This window comes from Gopherus evgoodei, chromosome 13, assembly GCF_007399415.2.
Source record: "Gopherus evgoodei ecotype Sinaloan lineage chromosome 13, rGopEvg1_v1.p, whole genome shotgun sequence".
NCBI classification, from domain to species: domain Eukaryota; kingdom Metazoa; phylum Chordata; order Testudines; family Testudinidae; genus Gopherus; species Gopherus evgoodei.
In genome coordinates this window covers 22,275,198-22,294,145 of record NC_044334.1, presented here as the reverse complement: position 1 = coordinate 22,294,145, position 18,948 = coordinate 22,275,198, and the positions used below count along the sequence as shown (strand labels likewise).

The following is an 18,948-nucleotide window of genomic DNA, read 5'->3' as shown; positions in this document are numbered from 1 at the left end:
TTAAACTAGAGGGCCATTTCCACTCCACAGTGTGTAACTGAGATTCAGGCCCACTGCTTTTCTTTGAACAGTTAGATAAAATTGTCCTGAGCAGCAATTGCAGGCCAGGGTTCTTATACCTTGGGAAGGATGGGAAATATCTGTGGAGGTTCAATTTTGTTAACAGACTTTCTGATTGTGTTTGAATCTGATCCAATTAGTGTAATGCAGAAGAGAAACACTCACATAATGTTATAGTCAGCATGAGTCAGCAACGGACACCTAAGAATAAAAGAAGTCCCAAACTCTTCAGGCAGCTGTACTTGCCTACTAGACTAAGACTTTCCCTGTACCAGCGTGTGCCTGCTGCTGCCTGACTGGAGCACATAATACAGTCCAAGCTCCATTCCTGGTTGGAAAACACACAACTGAATGGGCAGCAATAACATGCCAGGGCCTAAGACAGAAGGAGGAAAGATGACCAGTCTCAGTATTTGGAGGCCCAGTGCTGGTACCAGTGGTTGGGAGCTGTAACAGAAGGACTTCTGATACCAATGACAATGTAGTGCCAAGGATGTTAATAAATCCTAATCAACAGGCTCATTGAAAGTCATCCAACACACATGACTGCATTATTTCTATTTCTACAGAGTTATGTAGAACTGTGTGGAAGGTGAGTAGGTACAAGGCTGAAAGGTAGCAATCCACATGCAAACTCATGGCAAAGGAAAGAAAGAATTCAAAACCAAAGCAGGTAGAAATCACACGTATGTGTGGGATAAATTAAACAGGCAGGAGTCAGATGGGTTTCTCAAGATAAAAAACAGTGAAACCTTCCAAGTACACAATAGGTCAAATCCATCCCTTAGATAGCTCCATTGACTTAAATGGAGGTCCACTGGGGATGAGTTTGAACCTCATACATATATTCTCACCAGAGATTAAACCACCACACTAATATTATTGTTACCCCAGTCATAAACAGGGGTCTGATCTGTTGTCCTAGAAGATGGAAGATCACATATTGTAAGGGACCTGAAATTTGATAAGGAACAGGAATGCTTTGTCCTCTGGAAATTGTTACTTGCCCAGTAGAAACAATTTTATTCTATGCTGCCAAGCTAGGCTGCAATCTGACAAAGCAAATTTCCCTCCTCCCCTCTCACATCTCAGTTTCTGAGTTGGTTTTTGATCTCTCTCGGGGCTTTTTCTGCTACTGGAAGTAGCCCCTAGCAGCTGCCACTGAACTAATCACAGCCAGTACACAGCAATGTTTTTCTTTGGAAGGAATGTCTTTGTCTTTCTTTAATGTCTGTATCTAAGGTGTCGGTTCCATATTTTCTTCATAAGCAGGAAGGGGTGTCTTGTAATAGATAGCTGCTATTACAGGTGAAAACATAGTTCACTAGTCTCCATCTCTCTCAAGAACAACATTGCTTCTGATCATAGAATCTAGAGATGGAAAAAATGACAATATTCTGTCATCTAGTCCAGTCCCCTACCCTGTGCCTATCCCAACCTTCATGCCAGGCTCCTTCCTGCTCCAAGCCATGATCAGTCTCCATAGCAAGTTTCTCCTTCCTGCATGATAAATTCAACTCCAAGCCAGGCTACATCCAAACCAGGCTCCATTCCCCATCCTTGGAATTGTTAGTGGGAATGCAAGGACCCAGGTGAGAACTGAATCTCACAAAAGCCCAGTAATGTTTCAATAAGTTTTATGAAACAATTCCAGACTTTTCTAAAGAAAACCTAATGTATGTGGGCAAACACATATGCACACATCTACCTGCACCCACACCCACATAAATCCACCCACTGATGTGTACCCACATAAATCACTTGTATGCACACGGATCCTTCTGCTGACTCCTTGGCTTCTTATCCTCCTAGGCATAGCAGCTTCAGAGGTAGAGGAGGGGGGAAAGATAGATTTAACTGGCCTTTTTGCATTTCTGGCTCCCTCCCTCCAGATTTCTTAATTCCCCCTCTGCCAGCTTTGATGCCACATCTCATTGCACATCACTAGAGGTGCTGAGGGATGGGAATGGGAATCGGACCACAGCCTGTCAAGTGAATCAGCTGCTTAACATGTACATCAGTAGCTATGCTTAGGTCAGTGATACTCAAGACCTCAGTGGTTCAGGAGCCAGCAAAGTGACTGACCAAGTATTATTATATCAACTACAGTTGGCTAATAACATAGTAAAAGCATCCCAATTGGTTAATAATTAAATCATACAGTGTTTTAATTTCATATGCTGCAAAGAGCTGCAGGACACACATTAAAGAGCCACTTGCGGCTTACGAGCCTCAGTCTGAGTATCACTGGCTTACGTTCTCTACATCCTAAATTGGAGGCTTGCTGGACAGGTACTCTGTTCTTTTACTTTAGAGGAATTCTATATAAAGAGGGAGGGGTTGAAGATTTAGGATTTTGCCCATGTTGCACACCTGAGTGCAAAATGGATCTAATCCCAGACACACCACACCCTTCCAGATCTGGAAGTGCTCCTCTTGGACCTTCCCCTATACCAGGGGTAATAAATTATTTTTTTTGTCAAGGTCTGAAATTTTTGGTCAAGGTATAGTCAAGGTCCAGACTCCAGAGAAAATAATAAAAAAACCCAACGATAATGATAATATGTAAATAAAAAGATTTCATGGTCCGTTCAAAAGCATTGGGGGGTCCAGATTTGACCCTTTGGCCACTTATTGACTACCTCTGCCCTATGCTCTGTCTGTCTTCCATCCTGTCCCCCCTGTGGTTCCCTGCCTTTCCACTTTCTCCTGGAGCAGCTTGGGTGATTTGGTTAATCCTTATGCCAGGGCCATCTCTGGGGATAGAAGCCTGGATAAACTGCTACATTTCCTCCCCTCTTGAACAACACAGGCGGCAGATATTTATCAATTGCGGGGTGTTCCTGGCCACTATGTTGCCTGTCACAGCGAGATTCATGAGCAGCAGGGAGGTGATTCTCTTGTAGTTTTGCTCTGGAATTGGAGTCATTTGTCTCAGGAAGGAGCCAAGATGGCTCACCTGCTATGTGGCAGCTTCTGCTCAAGGGAGACAGGCACTTTGTCAATAAACAAGGAGCCCAGAGATGGTTCCAGCTGACAAAGAACATTATTAACGGCCAACAGCTTGGCCCAGTATAGATCAGCACTTCATTAGCATCTCTGAACAGTGCAGGCTCAAACCAGTAGCCACATACACAGGAGAGGAGGAACTGGGAGCTCCCCCTGGCTAGTGCTTCCTCTAGCTCTCCTGCTGAGTGAGGCTGGGACTGGAGCAAACTCTCTCACAGGCACATGGTCCCGTGTTTTCCCCTGCATCTGTGGTTCTCAAACTGTGGTCCACAAAACGACAGAACAGAGAGAAGATCTGATTCACTGATGCTGCTGCAGGGAGGGGTGAATTACAGCTCTTTGTGCCATCTAATCCCCCTCTACTCAGTGGTGTAGCCAGGTTCTCAGCACAGGGGGAGCAAACATAAAAAAGGCGTCCCCCCTTGGCTCCTCCTCTGGCCACACCCCCCTTGGCTCCTCCAGCCGCGCTGCAGTCATGCTGCGCCCCCCGTCCCAGACACCCCACTCATTGGGTCCGTGCTTACCTGGCTGCCCAGGTGCCTCTGATGAGCTATCTCCTCCTCCTCCACAGTGCCAGGGCGCTCAGCTCCTGCTGGTTCCCGCTGAGTCCGGTGCGACCTAGGAGCTGGCTCCCCACGGGGAATGGAGACCAAGCCCCGCCCGCTTGCCAGGGGCAGAATGCAGTGCCCCGCATGCCTCCCATTTACAAGGGTGGCAAACAACACCGAAGTGCATCTTTACCTTGAGGTGCCTATACTCCAGCCATCCAGCATTGGCGGGAGAGCGGGAATGGGGAGGAGAGAGGCAGCTGCAGCTAATCCCCTGTTTGTGGCCAGGCTTCCCGCAGCAGCCGTGTGGGGCGCGTTTGCCCGGCGTGACAGTGTGCAGCCCTCCTGGCCAGGCGTGGGCGGCTGCATTGGAGTCCTGCAACGCGTGGCTCTGGCTGCGCCCGTGGAGAGGAGCTGGGAGGGAGATTCACCACCACAGCATCCCCCCGCTCGTGTGCGCACATTAGTGCTCCTGGGGAGAGGGGGAGGAGCCCCACACTCCCTCGCCCACCCACCACAGAGGTCGCTGCAGCCCTTGCGGCTGCTGGCCTCTGCACCCGTGAAGCAGCCGGTACATCCCCCTGCGGACGGCGCTGCTCAGGGGGCACTTTGCACCTCACTGCCCAGAGAGCTGGAGCAGCAGCAGCACCTGTACCCGGGCAGCAACAGCACCTCCTCCTGTCCCTCACTGTCTTCTCCCGCACTCTGAGCTGGGTGCTCTGCTGCAGCCCCTCCACACCGGGAAGCCACCGGTACTCTGCCTAGTGCTGAAATGTCTTGAGCTGCCACCACAGCAGCTTCCCCCTCCCGCCGCCGAGCCGCGCTGCGATGCACCACACTGCGCAAGGACCCAGAGCTCTGGCAGCTCCCAGACACCCCACTCAGGCACCGCTTTCGAAAAATGTGCTGAGGGGAAGCGGCTGCTTCCCCTGCACCCCACTAGCTACGCTACTGCCTCTACTCCAAGGGAGGGTGGGCTGTGATATCAGCACTGTGCTCCCTGGAGGGGTTCTGTAGGGATTGGGAATGTTGAGGCAAGGAATGCTAAGTTTCTCATCAGAGCTCCATAGGGACTCTGCCTATAGAGTCTGCTCCGGAGATGCCCTGATCTGTGCTTCCCCATCTTCCCTGCCCAAACCCCTCTTCAGGGATAGATAACATCCATTTGCCCTGGATGGTAGGCAGTTTCTGACCAATTTCTGCCACCACAACTTCCTCCATGGTGAACTTTCCATCTTGAAGGCCCTATGTCTTTCAGATGCTGCTGGTATAACCATGTGCAGGATCTGTCCCAGAGAATGCACTGTAGAAGGAACTCAATGGGCATTGAGAGGCTGGGTATAGGGTGTGGGGATTTCACCTTTGTGTAATACTAGCAGAATGAGGAGTAATTCCTGCTGGACTGGAACTGGAGATGCTGTCAGTTCCCATCACAGTCAGGGTTCCTAAACCAATACTTTAAGTGACTCTTGGTAGAAGAGACCACAGGGCTGTGGAATAGCTGTGAATTCTCTTCACACCTAGGGATCCTACAATATTTCCTACAGCCAGATAGTTTGAATGCAGAAAAATTACTTCTTTGCTGTTGCCTTGACAGTTCATCCTTCTCCATTCTTACAATCCTACAGGTGAGAACTCGTGAAACGGGAATAACCCTGTGTCTCCAGCACAGCAGCACAAGGGCTAAGATCCTGGTGTCGATCCCTTAACAGCTGTTGTTGGAACCACACTTGTGAACAATGTTGTAAAGCAGTTCCTCTGTAGGTGAGAACTCCTAAATCTCTGAGCAGATTAATTAATGTTCTAAAGTACAGCTGCAGCTCCAGCATCATCTCTGTCTTTGCAGTTATAGATGGAAGCGGCTCTCCATTCCATGGTCTAGTTATTCTTGTGGATCCACAGCCAGGGTGGCTTCATAGCTGAGGATGCATCCACCATTAAATTCAAAGCCCTATTGCATGGGATGGGGGTGGATCCTTTCTGTAATTTAAATCTCCCTTCAGACTGAACGTTTTCAGCCTTCTCAAGCCAGAAGTAAATTTGTTTGGGACTCGAATCCCGATTGTTTCATGGATGGGTATTGCGTTGCCCTGTGATAGGGAAGGAGGAAGATTCTGTTATCTCCATGTGCCTTAGAATGAGAGATGGTCTTACAGTTCATATTCAGATATATGTGTTGGAAGCCTTAGATTTCCAGGGTGTTTGGAGCTGAGTGCTTGGTTCAGCTCATTGCAGATATTGAGTGATCTATGAAATTTGGATCTGGAATCTGAACTTTTTTCCAGTACATCCTCAGAACATGGATCAGTCCAGATCCAGGGGCAGAGTCGGCACTAGGCATAAGCAGACTAAGCAATTGCTTCGGGCAGGTGAAGAGGGGTCTAGAAGCACTAGGTTGCTACCTTCAGCTACTTGCTTTGGCCATAGCAGAAAAAGAGTAGTAAGGGAGCCAGCTCCCAGGTCTTCTATTGTTTGTAGAGTAGGAGCACGTCCCATCTATATAAATGGTCCATTGCTGTGCTGGTCTGAGCTCCGGTCTCTGCTCAGAGCCTCTAAATGGATTGCCTTCCATCTAGCCTGGCTTTTTGGTAATTGAAAAGCTTAGAGGACTTGGAAATGCAGGGGTGTGGGGAGGCAGGGGAGATACAGAATGAGATGTTCACTGGCTATGTGGACCCAAAGTAGCCAGATTCCCTGGACTCATCATTGAAATCACTTCTTATGGTGCCTCTCTGCTTTAATTTCCCCTGAATCAGCCCTCTCCCATGAGTGAAACAATCTTCACTGCAGATTGAGGGGGGTGGGAGGGATTTGAGCATTAATCTGATGTAGATTATACCTCCACCTCCCTCTTTCTGTCCTCCCTCTCTCTCTTCCTCTTTTTCTCTCTTTCTGTTTCTCTCCCCTCCCTTTCCTCCTGCTTCATCTTTTCAAGAAAGTGAACATAAAGTAAGAACACAGAGAGAGAGAGAGAGAGAGAGAGGCAGAGAGAAAAGCTCCCTGAAGAGGGAAGCCCCAGCAGCCAATAGCTGTTTGGATTTGACTGGTGCTGCCTTTCTTGCTTTGCTCCCAAGGATACCTTTAATGGAATCAATTGCCTCGGTTCCTTTATAACCAAGTCCATCGGAAAGGCAGACTCAACATATTATGGGCAACTGTGTGAAGTCTCCACTGAGAAACCTCTCGAAAAAGGTATGTTCCCTGAATCAAAGTGCGTTGTGCGTGTTTCAAGCCCTGCTTCTTGGGACGGATGACGTTGCGGGTAGATGGGAAGGGAAGGTGGGAGGAACATGCAGACTTGTTTGCAAAGGTTTCAGCTCCCTCCAGAAGTCCTTTTCCTAAGACCTGTTAATGCAAATGCACTGTTCAGAACCTGCAATGATGAATGCCACAGCTGGTGTGTGAATATGTGTGTAGGTATGTGAGTAGGCATGTTTCCATCCATGTGTGTAAATGTTTGTATGTGCATATACATGCATTTGTCCACTTGCATGTGGTGCATGTATATGTGTACAAGCATGTGGGCACATGTTTGTGTACATATTATTTGGTTATATATGCACACGTGAGCATGTGCACATATTTGTGTGGGTATGCACATGTGCAAGTTAAGATGTATCTGTCTATCAATGTGTGTGCATGGAAAGGTGCGGATATTTGTGTTGTTTCTCTATGTGTGTGCAGACTTGCATGTGAAAATGTGGGAGCACATATTTATTAGCTTATGTCCCTCTCTGTGTGTATGCAAATGAGCACATGAATATGTGTGTTGTGTGTGTGCATTTCTGTGTGTATATCTTAATGTGTGCATACTTATGCATATGTGTGCAACATCTGTGAGTGAGGATGTGTGGTTAAGTGTTGCATGAGTGCGTGTCCACATGTATAAGTGTGTATGTGTATTTGTGCCTGCATGTGTGCATTTATTTTTGGATATCCTTACATATGTGTGGATTTGAGAATTTATATATTTGCATATTTGTATGTATCCAGGTTTGTGCACGTATTTACATATATATGTGGGCAGGCCGATGTATGAGCATGTGTTTGGCCATGTTTGCTCAAGTGTGTGTTCATGCTTTCCCTCATGTGTAAGCATGCCCCATGTGTATACACATTCATGCCCACCCATACTGCCATGTGTATCTGTTTGCATTTTACTTGTGGGCTGCTGTGTGCTTAGGTCTCAATGGTTCATGGATTAATTACATTTAGGAGCTGTGCTGCCACTGTGGGCTGAACTGGCAGTGGGACTAGTTCTTCCTGGTCACTGTGCATATCAGGATGAGGAAGGCATTGAGATAGAATATGCCCATTAGGCCGTCTGGAGGAAGGAATTCACTTGGGGACGCTGAACCAAATAATAATTCACCACAAAATGCTCTGCTTGTTCCTTACAAAGGGGAAGGTCATAATAGGCAATGACAGTGCACCACAGTGAGGGAGCTCACAGCATGGAGGCCTCACTGGCAGTGAAATGGCATTGCTGTGAGGAAGCCATGATGAGGAGGCCTTGCAGGCAATGAAGTGGCACTGCCATGAAGAATCTCACAGTGCAGAGGTCTCACCAGCAGTGAAATTGTGCTGCTGTGAGGACACTCACTGTAGCCTGGAGTCACTGAGTACCTTGCTAGACATGAAATGACCCTGCCACAAGGACGCTCACAGCGTGGAGGCCTTGCTAGCAGTGAATTTTTTCTGGTCTTAGGTTTGTCACTTTTGTGGGGCAGCTCACTGCTGTAAACTCTGCTACCACAAACAAAGCACAAGTGTAAGTTAAATCTGGAGTGTTTCCTGGTAATGACAGAGCATTGCTGTGCGGGAGGGAGCCCATCCCAGCAGACCCAGCTGATTTATGGGGTATGTAATGAGGCAATTCATTCCAAAGCAGCTAGACAGGGCTGAGCTCTCCCTTTTGTCAGTGTGACCCTGGGGAAGAAGCAGGAGAGGCACTTGGGGTTCAGCCAGCTGGAGTACCTAAACTTTGCACTTGTGAAAGGGCCATTCTGGCAATTTGCAGCCTGCCTCCAATGCACATAAAATGGAACAAAATGTACCTGCACTCGTCTCTAATGTGGAGATGTGGTTTGCAGAGAATACAGGTCCCAGCATACAATGGGCCCTGGCTGCTTAGATCAAAATGGAGCATTGCATTCTGGATCTTGTAGCCTGTCTAGCCCTACCTTTATTTGTATTTAATCCTTCACTCCTAAGAGCCATTTAAAGTGATGCATTCTGCACATAGTTCCAAAGGGTAGGAATGAAGGGGTTAAAGATGAGGAAGCCCACAGGCAGCATTATAGAACTCTGCAAGCTCCACTTTGGCCCTTATATTAAGGCCTCAGGGCCCAGTGCTGTGAGGTGCTGAGTCCCCTACACTGCTGTTGACCTCATTGCAGCCTGGAGTCACTGAGTACCTTGCAGGATCAGACCATTACATGACATAATCTCAGACTGCGGCTCTGTATAACATTCCTCCTCTCTTCCTCAGGTTTTGACACTGGCAAACTGAGGGTAAACTTAGTGAGCAAGGAGAGATGGGACATAGGCTGAGCTAGACTTTGCAAGGGAGATTTCTCCCACTCTCTCCAGCTCCACTGAGTCTTCATGTCCAGTTCTAGACTGAGGAACCACCTTGGCTAGAATGATGCCAAGCAGGGCCCTCTTCTTGCTGGTCTCCTCCATTTGTTCCTTCCAAATATGGCCTGTCAAATGGAAGCAGAGACTTTAACGTGACTAGGAGGAACCTGGAGGCCTCTTGCTTTTGAAAAACCTCCCTCAGGGAGAGGGAGGATGGATTTTGCATGACAGAGATGCTGCCTCCTGCACTTCTTTGAACATTGAGGAGGGCATCATTTCAAATTAAAGCGAGAGGGCAGAAGAGCCTCAGTGACAGATAATCATCTGTCACCCAAACACTCTCCCTAGCAGCTTCTCTCACTGCAGTGATGCCAGCTCTCTTTATTGTGGAGGCAGAACAAGAAGCTGTGTAGATCTGAGAGAGGATCTCTACACAGACAAACTGAGACTTCCCTGAGTAGCTTAGACAGAGGAGGAAGCCCTGGAAATAGTGGATGCGAAGTGTCCTGAGAGACCAGGGAATGGGCTCACTTTGAACTCTGGCAGACAAGACAGAAAGTTCAGAATAATCTGGAGGGACGGGATGGCTCAGGGGTATGGTTTGGGACTGGTGTATGGATCTTTTCACCTCCACCTCCCTGGTTCACCTCTGTCTCTGGCTGATCATGATCAAAATTCATTCCCGTCCAGTCTCTTGTTGTTAGCCCCCTATTTCGTGCAGAGTGCACCAGTGTCCCCGCAGAAGTAAACGCCTACGGTCACAACACTAATTGACAGTCTCAGCAGAGGCACCTAGGTGTAAATGGGATAAATCTCAGTACTCAGGAGTGTCCCTTGGGGCCAGGACTGAGGTACATTGGCAGGGGAAAGAGGAGAAGCCTGCTCTTTCTGCCTCTACAGTGGCTAAATAGAAATCTTCATTCTCCAAGTCACTCAGTTTGGCACCTTTTGCCAGCTCTACAGCCGCCTCTCTGGAGGAGCCTGGCCAAGTGCTTGTATGATCCCAGAGCAGCTGTGGGTTTTTATTGGGGAGGGGAGGGAAGAAAGGCTTGAACCTTCCTCACGATTACCTTGCTTCTATCAGTACTCAGGTCTGCGTGTTGCTGCTTCTGCCACTAACAGGTGGCTGGCCTCCTTTTGCCTTGTATCCCTCTCTTGAAGGAGCTGTTTTCTCTGCTTTAGCTTGATGTGTTTATGGGACATGAGGGAAGGGAGACTTTCCAGCACCAGATTGGGGTGGGGGGTGCAAATGGGCAGCCGCAGCAACTGGTGCTTTGTAGGGCAGTTCTCGGTGAGCCCTGTAAATAACCCTGGGTCACTAGCGGCAGAGGGGCGAGGGGAGACTCACATGGTGTCACACAAGGCTAGAAAAGTCCCATTCCCTTTCTCTGCGCTACCTGCGGTTCTATGGATCAGCCTGTTCTGTGTCCCTGGCAATTCTCTCCTCAGACTTGTGATTTCTGTCCACAAAGGAAAATAAAGGGCTAATCTCATCCTTCGTGAAACTCCACTGACTTCATAATAAGATCAAGAAACTAGGTGGCTCAGATAGGGATTAGGAATAGGCTTTGGAACCTTTCACCTTTCATTTGGTTTCAATGGAATTACCCCTGCGACAGATTTGGCCTGACATGTATATTTTCAATCTCTCATATTATATATTGAAAAAGACTCTGGGAAATAAAGCTGGTGATTTACAAAATATGTTGTACCAAAGTGACAAATGTTGACGTCATTATCACACAAATGTCAAGACAATTAGCTGCGCCTGTGATGTGCCAGGTGTGGATTGACATTAGTCTGTTATATTTGTATAGATAAATTCCCCATCCGCCATGTATAATCAGGTGAAGGGTTTCCTTCCCATCCGTGATTGCAATTAGAACCCTGTTGTGTTATTTCCTTTCTTTTGTGATTTTTGTGTGTGTGTTATATTGATCTTGGTGCTTTTGGTGGATAGTCACATGACATTATACATGAGCAGATTGTCTCAAGACTGTGTTTAAAAATGTAAACTACAAGGCATGTGTGCGATGGAGTAACATATGGCAGACGCAGCAAATAGCTACAATAAATGTGAGCAAGTGTGAGTAGGGAGCAAATGTGGCCTGCTTCTCAGCCCTGAAAAAAGAAGTTTAAGATTTAAGGGATGAGTTAATATAAAAAGACAATGGCTGTGGACAAAGTCTCCCAGATGAACTCTGGGAATGTCATCGGTACAAGCAGGAGCTCATTCCTGAAGCAGAAATATGATTGTTAATGTTTATTGTATAAAACCAAAGGTCCTGTGGGTAGTGCTGTCTTTTTATAGCTGCATGGGAAAACTAGGATGAGACATTTCTGCCAGAGCCAGAGAAAAGCATTTCTATATAAGGACAGCAGTGGCTCCTCAGCGGAGCCTGGAGCTCCAACCTCAGATTCTATTCTGGAGTCCCAACTGGCTGGGACGTGTGAACTCCTTGAGAATGGTCTGTGAAAATGCAGAGCAGACAAGGCTGCAGGACTGGGACTGTAAGTGACTGAATAGACTACATTCTCATAGGCTCGGTCAGCTATTGTAACTAATTAGCATTGTAATTGTCTGGAACCCAGCTCACTGACACTGTAAACGGCCGTCTGACGGTTTTGGTATGACTGTGGTACAGGTGTTAATATTCTGTTGAACTGTGTTGCCTGCTGTTCAGTGGAGGTCCCTGACGGAAGCTTCTCTTCCAGTAATCTCCTTCTGTACACACACAGACTCTTATGTCTGGGCGTGCTATTCCCTTGCAGGCCACATATGAAATCATTCACTCTGAGGCTGGAGACGGGAGGGACGGGACATGTTCGTTTTCTACCCTGGCCCTTCCATCTGTAGCTGGAGGGATGTGTGCTGCTTTGAGAAAGTTTGACGTCATTTCAAAGTGAAATCTTCCTGGTTGGCTGGACTTTTATCAGCCATTGACAGTGAACTCCTGTACCTACTGCTTCTATACAAGCCTGGACTAGACTGGTGGGAGGGACCCAGCATGGAAAGATGAAGGAAATTTAGGGCTAATTACTCTGTCAGGCAGCCCAGTAAAACATCAGATCAAAGACTGAGAGACATGGGGAGGTAACTTCCTCTGTTGTATTGTTTACTTGCTGCTGATTGGCTGGGAAGATTCGTCATGAGGAGAAGACCTGCTATAAGGCTGTTCAGACGAGTGAAGAGGGACCGTCAGCCTGCGAGTATCAAGGTCCACTCATGATGCTGGCCCAGAACTGCGCCGTCATGCACAACCTGCTGGGGCCAGCATGCATCTTCCTGAGGAAGGGCTTCGCAGAAAACAGGCAGCCTGTACGTAAGTCACACCCTGCTGGGCGAGAAATATACAAAACACAATGCCCACATTGCCACAAACATGTAGCCACACATGTTGCATCCATACATGGGACTCTGAGATCCCCCAGCGACAGGTCACAAACCTACAGCCTCAGACCTGCAAATGCAGACTTACAGACACACATACATGCTCAGGCACGTGAACTGGAAGAAGTGTGGAGATAACCTGGCACCTAGGTAGTAGGCATTGTAGAAACACGTATACAGATGGATAGATCAGTCGCACTGAAACACTCACAGTCATACGGACTCAGATATACCTGAGGAGTCCAACGTTCAAGTATGACACTCCAGTGAGACATCAACATCCCATACATGGAGGCTCAGATTAATATGTAGAGCCTAAATGGCCACTATATGTGCTTCACTGGATTTGACTGTCCCATCAAGGTGCCCACGTTTGGAGCATACTCAAATACGGCCTGAGATGCATACCCATCCACATTCACTCTGACACACAAGCTCAGGTTCATACACACATCAATGCACACTCCCATATCTGCACAGGAGAACACATACATGCAAACCTCAAAATAGCTACCTGTTCACACACCTTGCACAAACAAGTATCAGCATCTATATACCCACTAATATACAGCAGACACCTATATTTATATTTCTATCCATCCAAGCATATATATGCGTACATACACATCCATTCCTGCAACCTTAAAATATGCAAAAATATACACAGACATGTCAAATGTACATAGAGACATGCTAACATAATGTACATTCACAGTGACATAAAGCACATATCCCTGTACACAAATATTTAATATTCATACTAACATACTTAAACACATATACACAGACACCATATTATTAACACACATATAGGCATATGTGATTAAGTGTACACTTGCATACACTCATCCAGTACATTACATGTCAGAGCCGTAACTAGGTATTTTTGCGCCCGAGGCAAGAATATAAAATTGCGCCCTTCCCCAGGGCTGGCTCTTTGGTGGCAATTCAGTGGCGGGTCCCTCAGTCCCTCTCGGAGGAAAGGGCCTGATGCCAAATTGCTGATGAAGAATGAATGAAGCGGCGGTGGTAGAGCCTGTGATTTTGGGGAGGTCTAACTCATGATTTTTGACTGCTTGGGCTGGTAATGTTGCTTCCAAGATGGTCTTTGGTTCCAGTTCAGTTCTAATCCAGAGAGAGACTCACAGGTTAAGAGAGGAGGGAGGTGCTGGATATCAGCAGTGGCCACTAGGGATCAGCATGTGACCTGAGAATGTGGGGAGTTCAGGTCTGCAGGGAAGGATCGGGGTGGCAGGTTTGTAGAAATTTTGGTGGTGGCCAGAACCCGCTGCCTCCCAACTTCTGTCCCCCCACGCCCAAGGCTCCGGGAAGGAGTTTGGGTGAGGGAGGAGGTCAGAGGTGCAGGCCCTAGGCTGGGGCAGTGGATTGGGGTGCAAGCTCTGGGAGGAAGTTTGGGGATGGGAGGGGGTGTGGAAGGAGGAGGGGTTGCAGATTCTGGAAGGGAGTTTGGGGATGAGAGGGGTGCAGAAGGATGGGGTACAGGGGTGAGGACTGTGGCTGCAGATGAGGGGTTTGGAGTGTGAGAGGGGCTCAGGGTGAGAGTAGGAGTGTGGGGGGGTGAGGGCTCTGTCTGGGACTGGGGATGAGGTGTTTGGGGTACTGGAGGGGCTCAGGGCTCAGGCAGAGGGTCAGGTGCGGGGGGATGAGGGCTCTGGCTGGGACTGGGGATGAGGTGTTTGGGGTGCTGGAGGGGCTCAGGGCTCAGGCAGAAGGTCAGGTGCGGGGGGGATGAGGGCTCTGGCTGGGACTGGGGATGAGGTGTTTGGGGTACTGGAGGGGCTCAGGGCTCAGGCAGAGGGTCAGGTGCAGGGGGATGAGGGCTCTGTCTGGGACTGGGGATGAGGCGTTTGGGGTACTGGAGGGGCTCAGGGCTCAGGCAGAGGGTCAGGTGCAGGGGGATGAGGGCTCTGTCTGGGACTGGGGATGAGGCGTTTGGGGTACTGGAGGGGCTCAGGGGTCAGGCAGAGGGTTGAAGTTGCGGTGGGGGTGAAAGCTCTGACTCGGGGTGTGGGCTTTGGGGTGGGGCAGAGCTGGGGATGAGTTTGGAGTGCAGGCAGGCTGCTCCGTGACAGGGGCCAGAGAGGAGGACTCCCCCCAGCCCTTTCCCTGCCGGCAGCAGTAAGGTCTGGAGGAGGAGCACCCTTTTCCTGCCCCCGCAGCAGCACACTCACCCCCACCACTGTCACTGCATGTGCTCCTAGAGCCGCTCTCAGGTCCAGGAATCTCCCTTGCCTCCCCTGGGTGGGTGCCGGGGGGTGCTGCGTGAACCTCCTCCCCTGCTGTTGCCCCTGACTGTAGCATCACTGGCGGTGAGGGATGGGGCTGCCTCCTTGCCCAGCATGGGGCAGGAGTGGTGACTGCGGGCGGTGGGGGGGGCCCTGTGCTGGTGGAGGGTTCCACTGGAAAATGAAAGGGTCTGAGGGGGAAGAGCAGGCTCAGAGTCAGTCTGCCCTGGCAGTCTATGCGGGGGGCACTAGGGCTGCTGCAGGGAGGCAGCAAGGGGCTGCAGGGGAGAGACAGGGAGTCTGCTCCGGCCAGGAAGGCGAGGCGGGGGGGAGGAGCAAGTCGGGGCCAGGGGACACTCGGGGGAGGCGCAGGGGGGCAGCAGGTGGGGATGGGGAGGAGATCACCCAAGTTATAAATATCTCTGTGCCAGTGGCTTTTTTTTTTCCTCTGCCGCTTTCTGCGCCCCTCGGCTTTGTGCACCCAAGGCAAGTGCCGCACTGGCCTCGCCTTTGTTACGGCACTGTTACATGTTCCTCCAGTCAAACAAAACTCATCCTCAATGTCTGAGATTCATGGCAGTTAAAATCCAGTTGTCAGGCATCCCTCCATAATAAATCTCTGTTCTATATACTCACACACAAAGACACACTTGTCCTTAGCTGGAATAGAATCAAGGACCTTTAGTTCCAAAACCTAATCCCCTTCCACTTGAGTTGAAGACAAGTCACCATTAGTTATTGCTCACTGTAATTTTTTATTCTCTGCAGCCTCCAACCACTAGCAGACAATCGCATATTCCATTAGCCAGCACATTAAAACACATGCAGAAATATTCTCAAGCAAGTGCACACACACATATTTATATACTGGCACACAAACATCTACCAAATCATATGTGCTTATGTAAAGAACTGGATCCAAATTCCATTTAGAATGTCAATAGCTTGCAGGTGACTGTATCCACCATGTTCAGAGCCTGGAAATTCATAATATCCTAGGAGGCTCCAAAGAGAGGAGTACAAACATCTCTGACAACAGCCCTGGTGCGGAGTGAATGTATTTATAAACAGCTGTTCTCCTCACTGGCTCTTTAGACCAGCAGGATTTAGTGTGCATAGGACAGAAATAAAGTAATGCCAGAAAGTTTATTATGATGGAGGGGTTGATGATCACCTCTAGTGTATTCCCAGGACCTGAGCTCTTTGAACAGGTGTATCCCTTTTTCCATATATTCTCCTCCGAAAGCTTTACACTGCTTCAGCTGATTTCTTCTTAAGCAGATGTTTTCCTATTTAATCATTTTTAAGGGAGCTTCCTTGGACTTTAAAACAGAAAATCTCCTCATGACACCAGTTACAATTTGGGCTAGATTTTCCAAGGGACCTGGAGTGGCCTCTTCTTTTGCACATACAGTCTTTGGCTCCCTCCAATGACAGAATCTGCACACACAAAGAAGTGCTTATACCTCTGCACATGCAAATGCCTCTATGTGCAAAAATAGAGGCCAGGCTGAAAAAGTCTTGGGACTTCCTCTTGGACATTCTGGTGTGTTAATGATGCTGGCTATAATGGGGTTTCAGACATCTACTGTGGTACAGCCTGGTCTAGTGGTTAAAGCACAGGCCTAGCTGGCATGAGATCTGTGTTCTCAGCCAGATGCTGCCACAGATGCAGTGAGTAACCTTGCATGAGTCAATTCACTGTTTTGTAAAACTGAGTTGATGATACCTCCGTATCTTGACCATTCCTGATCAGACTGGTGGTGCTCAAGAAGGACTCCTGGGATCATTAAAATTCAAAAAAGCTTGGAGTCTCTTGGCTGGAGATATGCAAACAGTGCTTAATTTGTAATGAAAGAGATGCCAGGGCTCAAGCAATTTCTTTACTTTCATAAGTGATGTGGCAAGCCCAGAGATACTGGGGCTATGAACTGCCAAGCCCAGAGGTGCTGGGGCTCAGCTCTGGCACAGATTAAGCACTGTGTTACTGTAATTCATTATGATATCACTGATAGGAAGGCAGTGAGGCCTCCTGTGCCTGCTTTAAAGAGTGTGAACTCTTTTACAAATCAGTGTCTATGAAAGCAGAAGAAATAGGATGACATGTCTGAAATTACCAGATCTGTGAAGGATGAAACTGCAGAGCTTGAGCCTTCTGAAACTTCCATGCAGCACAGAGATGCCTCTGGGAAGGTTATGAATGACAAGCTGATCATTTCTCTGGCACAGCCCCTTTTTGCACAGATGTAAACCAGTGTGTGTCCTAGTTTGCTGTATTCTCTGGGCAGCCGCCGCTAGAGTTACCACAGAAGCCTACGGTTAATTAGCAAGAGCTCATCCTTATGAAACAGATCAAGGGCACAGTCTCCAGGGACCTGTGGTGAGGCTGCAGACCCCTGGGAGATGAGGGGAGAAGCCAGGACTCAGACAAGAAGGGAAATTTTGTCTCTGTTTCCAAATTCTCAGATATTCTGGATTTGCCTGGGAGCCATGAGTGGAGTTAGAAGCGGGTTTTAGTAACCAGAAAGCAGTGCATTTCCACACTCATCTTTTCTTCCTCTTGATGCAGTCTCTGAAGTATTCCTGTACTCTTTTACATCCCTCCCCTCTCTGAAAAAATCCAAACCAAACTGGATGTTTGAAGTTGCAGTGTTTCCTGATCATGGTGAATCCTTGTCCTGTTTTGTTTATAGAGGACCTTGCTGCTGTATATTTTGTTTCTCTGCCTACTTGTTTGGGTTTGAAATGTTTGTATCTGGAGTGAGCTCACTCAGGGCTGGTGCAACCATTTAGGCGGATTAGGCAGTTGCCTAGGGTGCCGAGATTTGGGGGCGCCAAAAAGCGCCCCCCAATTTATTTTTAAATGGTTGAGCAGCCGCTGCTGCTGGGACAGAGAGGGAGTCTGAGCTGCCGGTGGCAGCCGGCAGCCCAGGGTGTCCCCTGGGTCAGGGCGCCTCTGCGGCAGCCGGCAGTCCAGGGTGTCCCCTGGGTCAGGGTGCCTCCGCTGCAGACCGCAGTCCAGGGTGTCCCCTGGGTCACGGCGCCGCTGGAGGGGGCGGCAGGCAGCTCCGGTGGAGCTGCCGCAGTGGTGCCTGCGGGCAATCGTCTGCTCATGTGGCTCCGGTGGACCTCCCGCAGGCACCACTGCGGCAGCTCCACTGGAGCCGTGGGACCAGCGCACGGGGCGGCGAAATTGCCATCCGCCTAGGGCGCTCAAAACCCTAGTGCCAGTCCTGAGCTCACTGCTTCTACAGTTCCAGTCCCTCCCTACAGGAGTGGCTCTAGGGAATAGGATTGGGAGAGCTCATGGCTGCTCTCCCTCCCAGCAGCAATCACTGTAGACTTGCTGGTTGTGGTGCAGCTCACAGCTATTTCCAGACCCAGACGTTCCCAGCAAGAGTTGCTGTAGGGAATACGGTAGGAGCTTCAGAGGAGCTCCAAACTACAGCGGTGCCAGACTCTGCCACCCAGAGTCACTGTAGGGGAATGATACTGTAGGGGAATGATACACGGTGGAGGCTCTCAGTGCCAGCTCCTCCATCTGTAGTGGTGTGCTGGAGAGCTGGGCCTGAGGTGTGGAACAACACTTCTGTTTGCCCACCTGGCCAGCTGATGAAATGGAGATGGGCTTCCACAGAGAAGTCTGCAGGCAGCTGCTGGCACCCTCCTAATAGGAAAGGGAATGATGTCAAAGCCTTGCCAGGTAGATCATCACCTTCTTCTTTCTTCTGTCACTTTCTTGCTTGTGCGTGATGCTCCCAGGCCTGCCTGTACTCATAAGTGCTATTCTGATACCACTTTCCTATCAAATGGTTGGGTTTAACAGAAGATGTTCTCTCATTGCAGGACAGAGAACTGCGACCAGAAGAAATTGAAGGTAAAACTTTGACCCTTCCTCCATGTCTCACTTTCTCTCTGCTCAGTGAAAATATACTGCTGGCCAGACTGATCACAAGGGGGGAGAAATCTGGGGTAAAACTAGGTAGACGAGCTCATAGCTGTTGCCATTCTAGCCACTCCCTGCAGAAGACATCATAGGGAACGGTGCAGAAGTGCTGACTTTGGGGCAGCTCACATACATGCCATCTCCTGACAGAGGAGCTGTAGAGTGTAG

At 48.9% G+C, this 18,948-nt stretch overlaps 1 protein-coding gene across 4 annotated transcripts in view; it reads left to right on the top strand.

Moving 5' to 3' along the window:
* The window catches only part of CABP1 (calcium binding protein 1), a 41,694-nt gene that overhangs the window by 13,629 nt on the left and 9,117 nt on the right, over positions 1–18,948 (top strand). Inside the window, exons 2-5 of one of the 4 annotated variants that reach the window (XM_030582585.1) lie at positions 5,246–5,381; positions 6,692–6,809; positions 12,340–12,516; positions 18,681–18,711. In XM_030582585.1, the coding sequence (XP_030438445.1) occupies positions 6,765–6,809; positions 12,340–12,516; positions 18,681–18,711 (253 nt within the window). In that variant the 5' untranslated portion in view covers positions 5,246–5,381; positions 6,692–6,764. Of the gene's footprint in view, positions 1–5,245; positions 5,382–6,691; positions 6,810–11,520; positions 11,709–12,339; positions 12,517–18,680; positions 18,712–18,948 lie in introns of those variants that run through there. The other 3 variants (XM_030582586.1, XM_030582583.1, XM_030582584.1) reach the window with 3 other exon arrangements.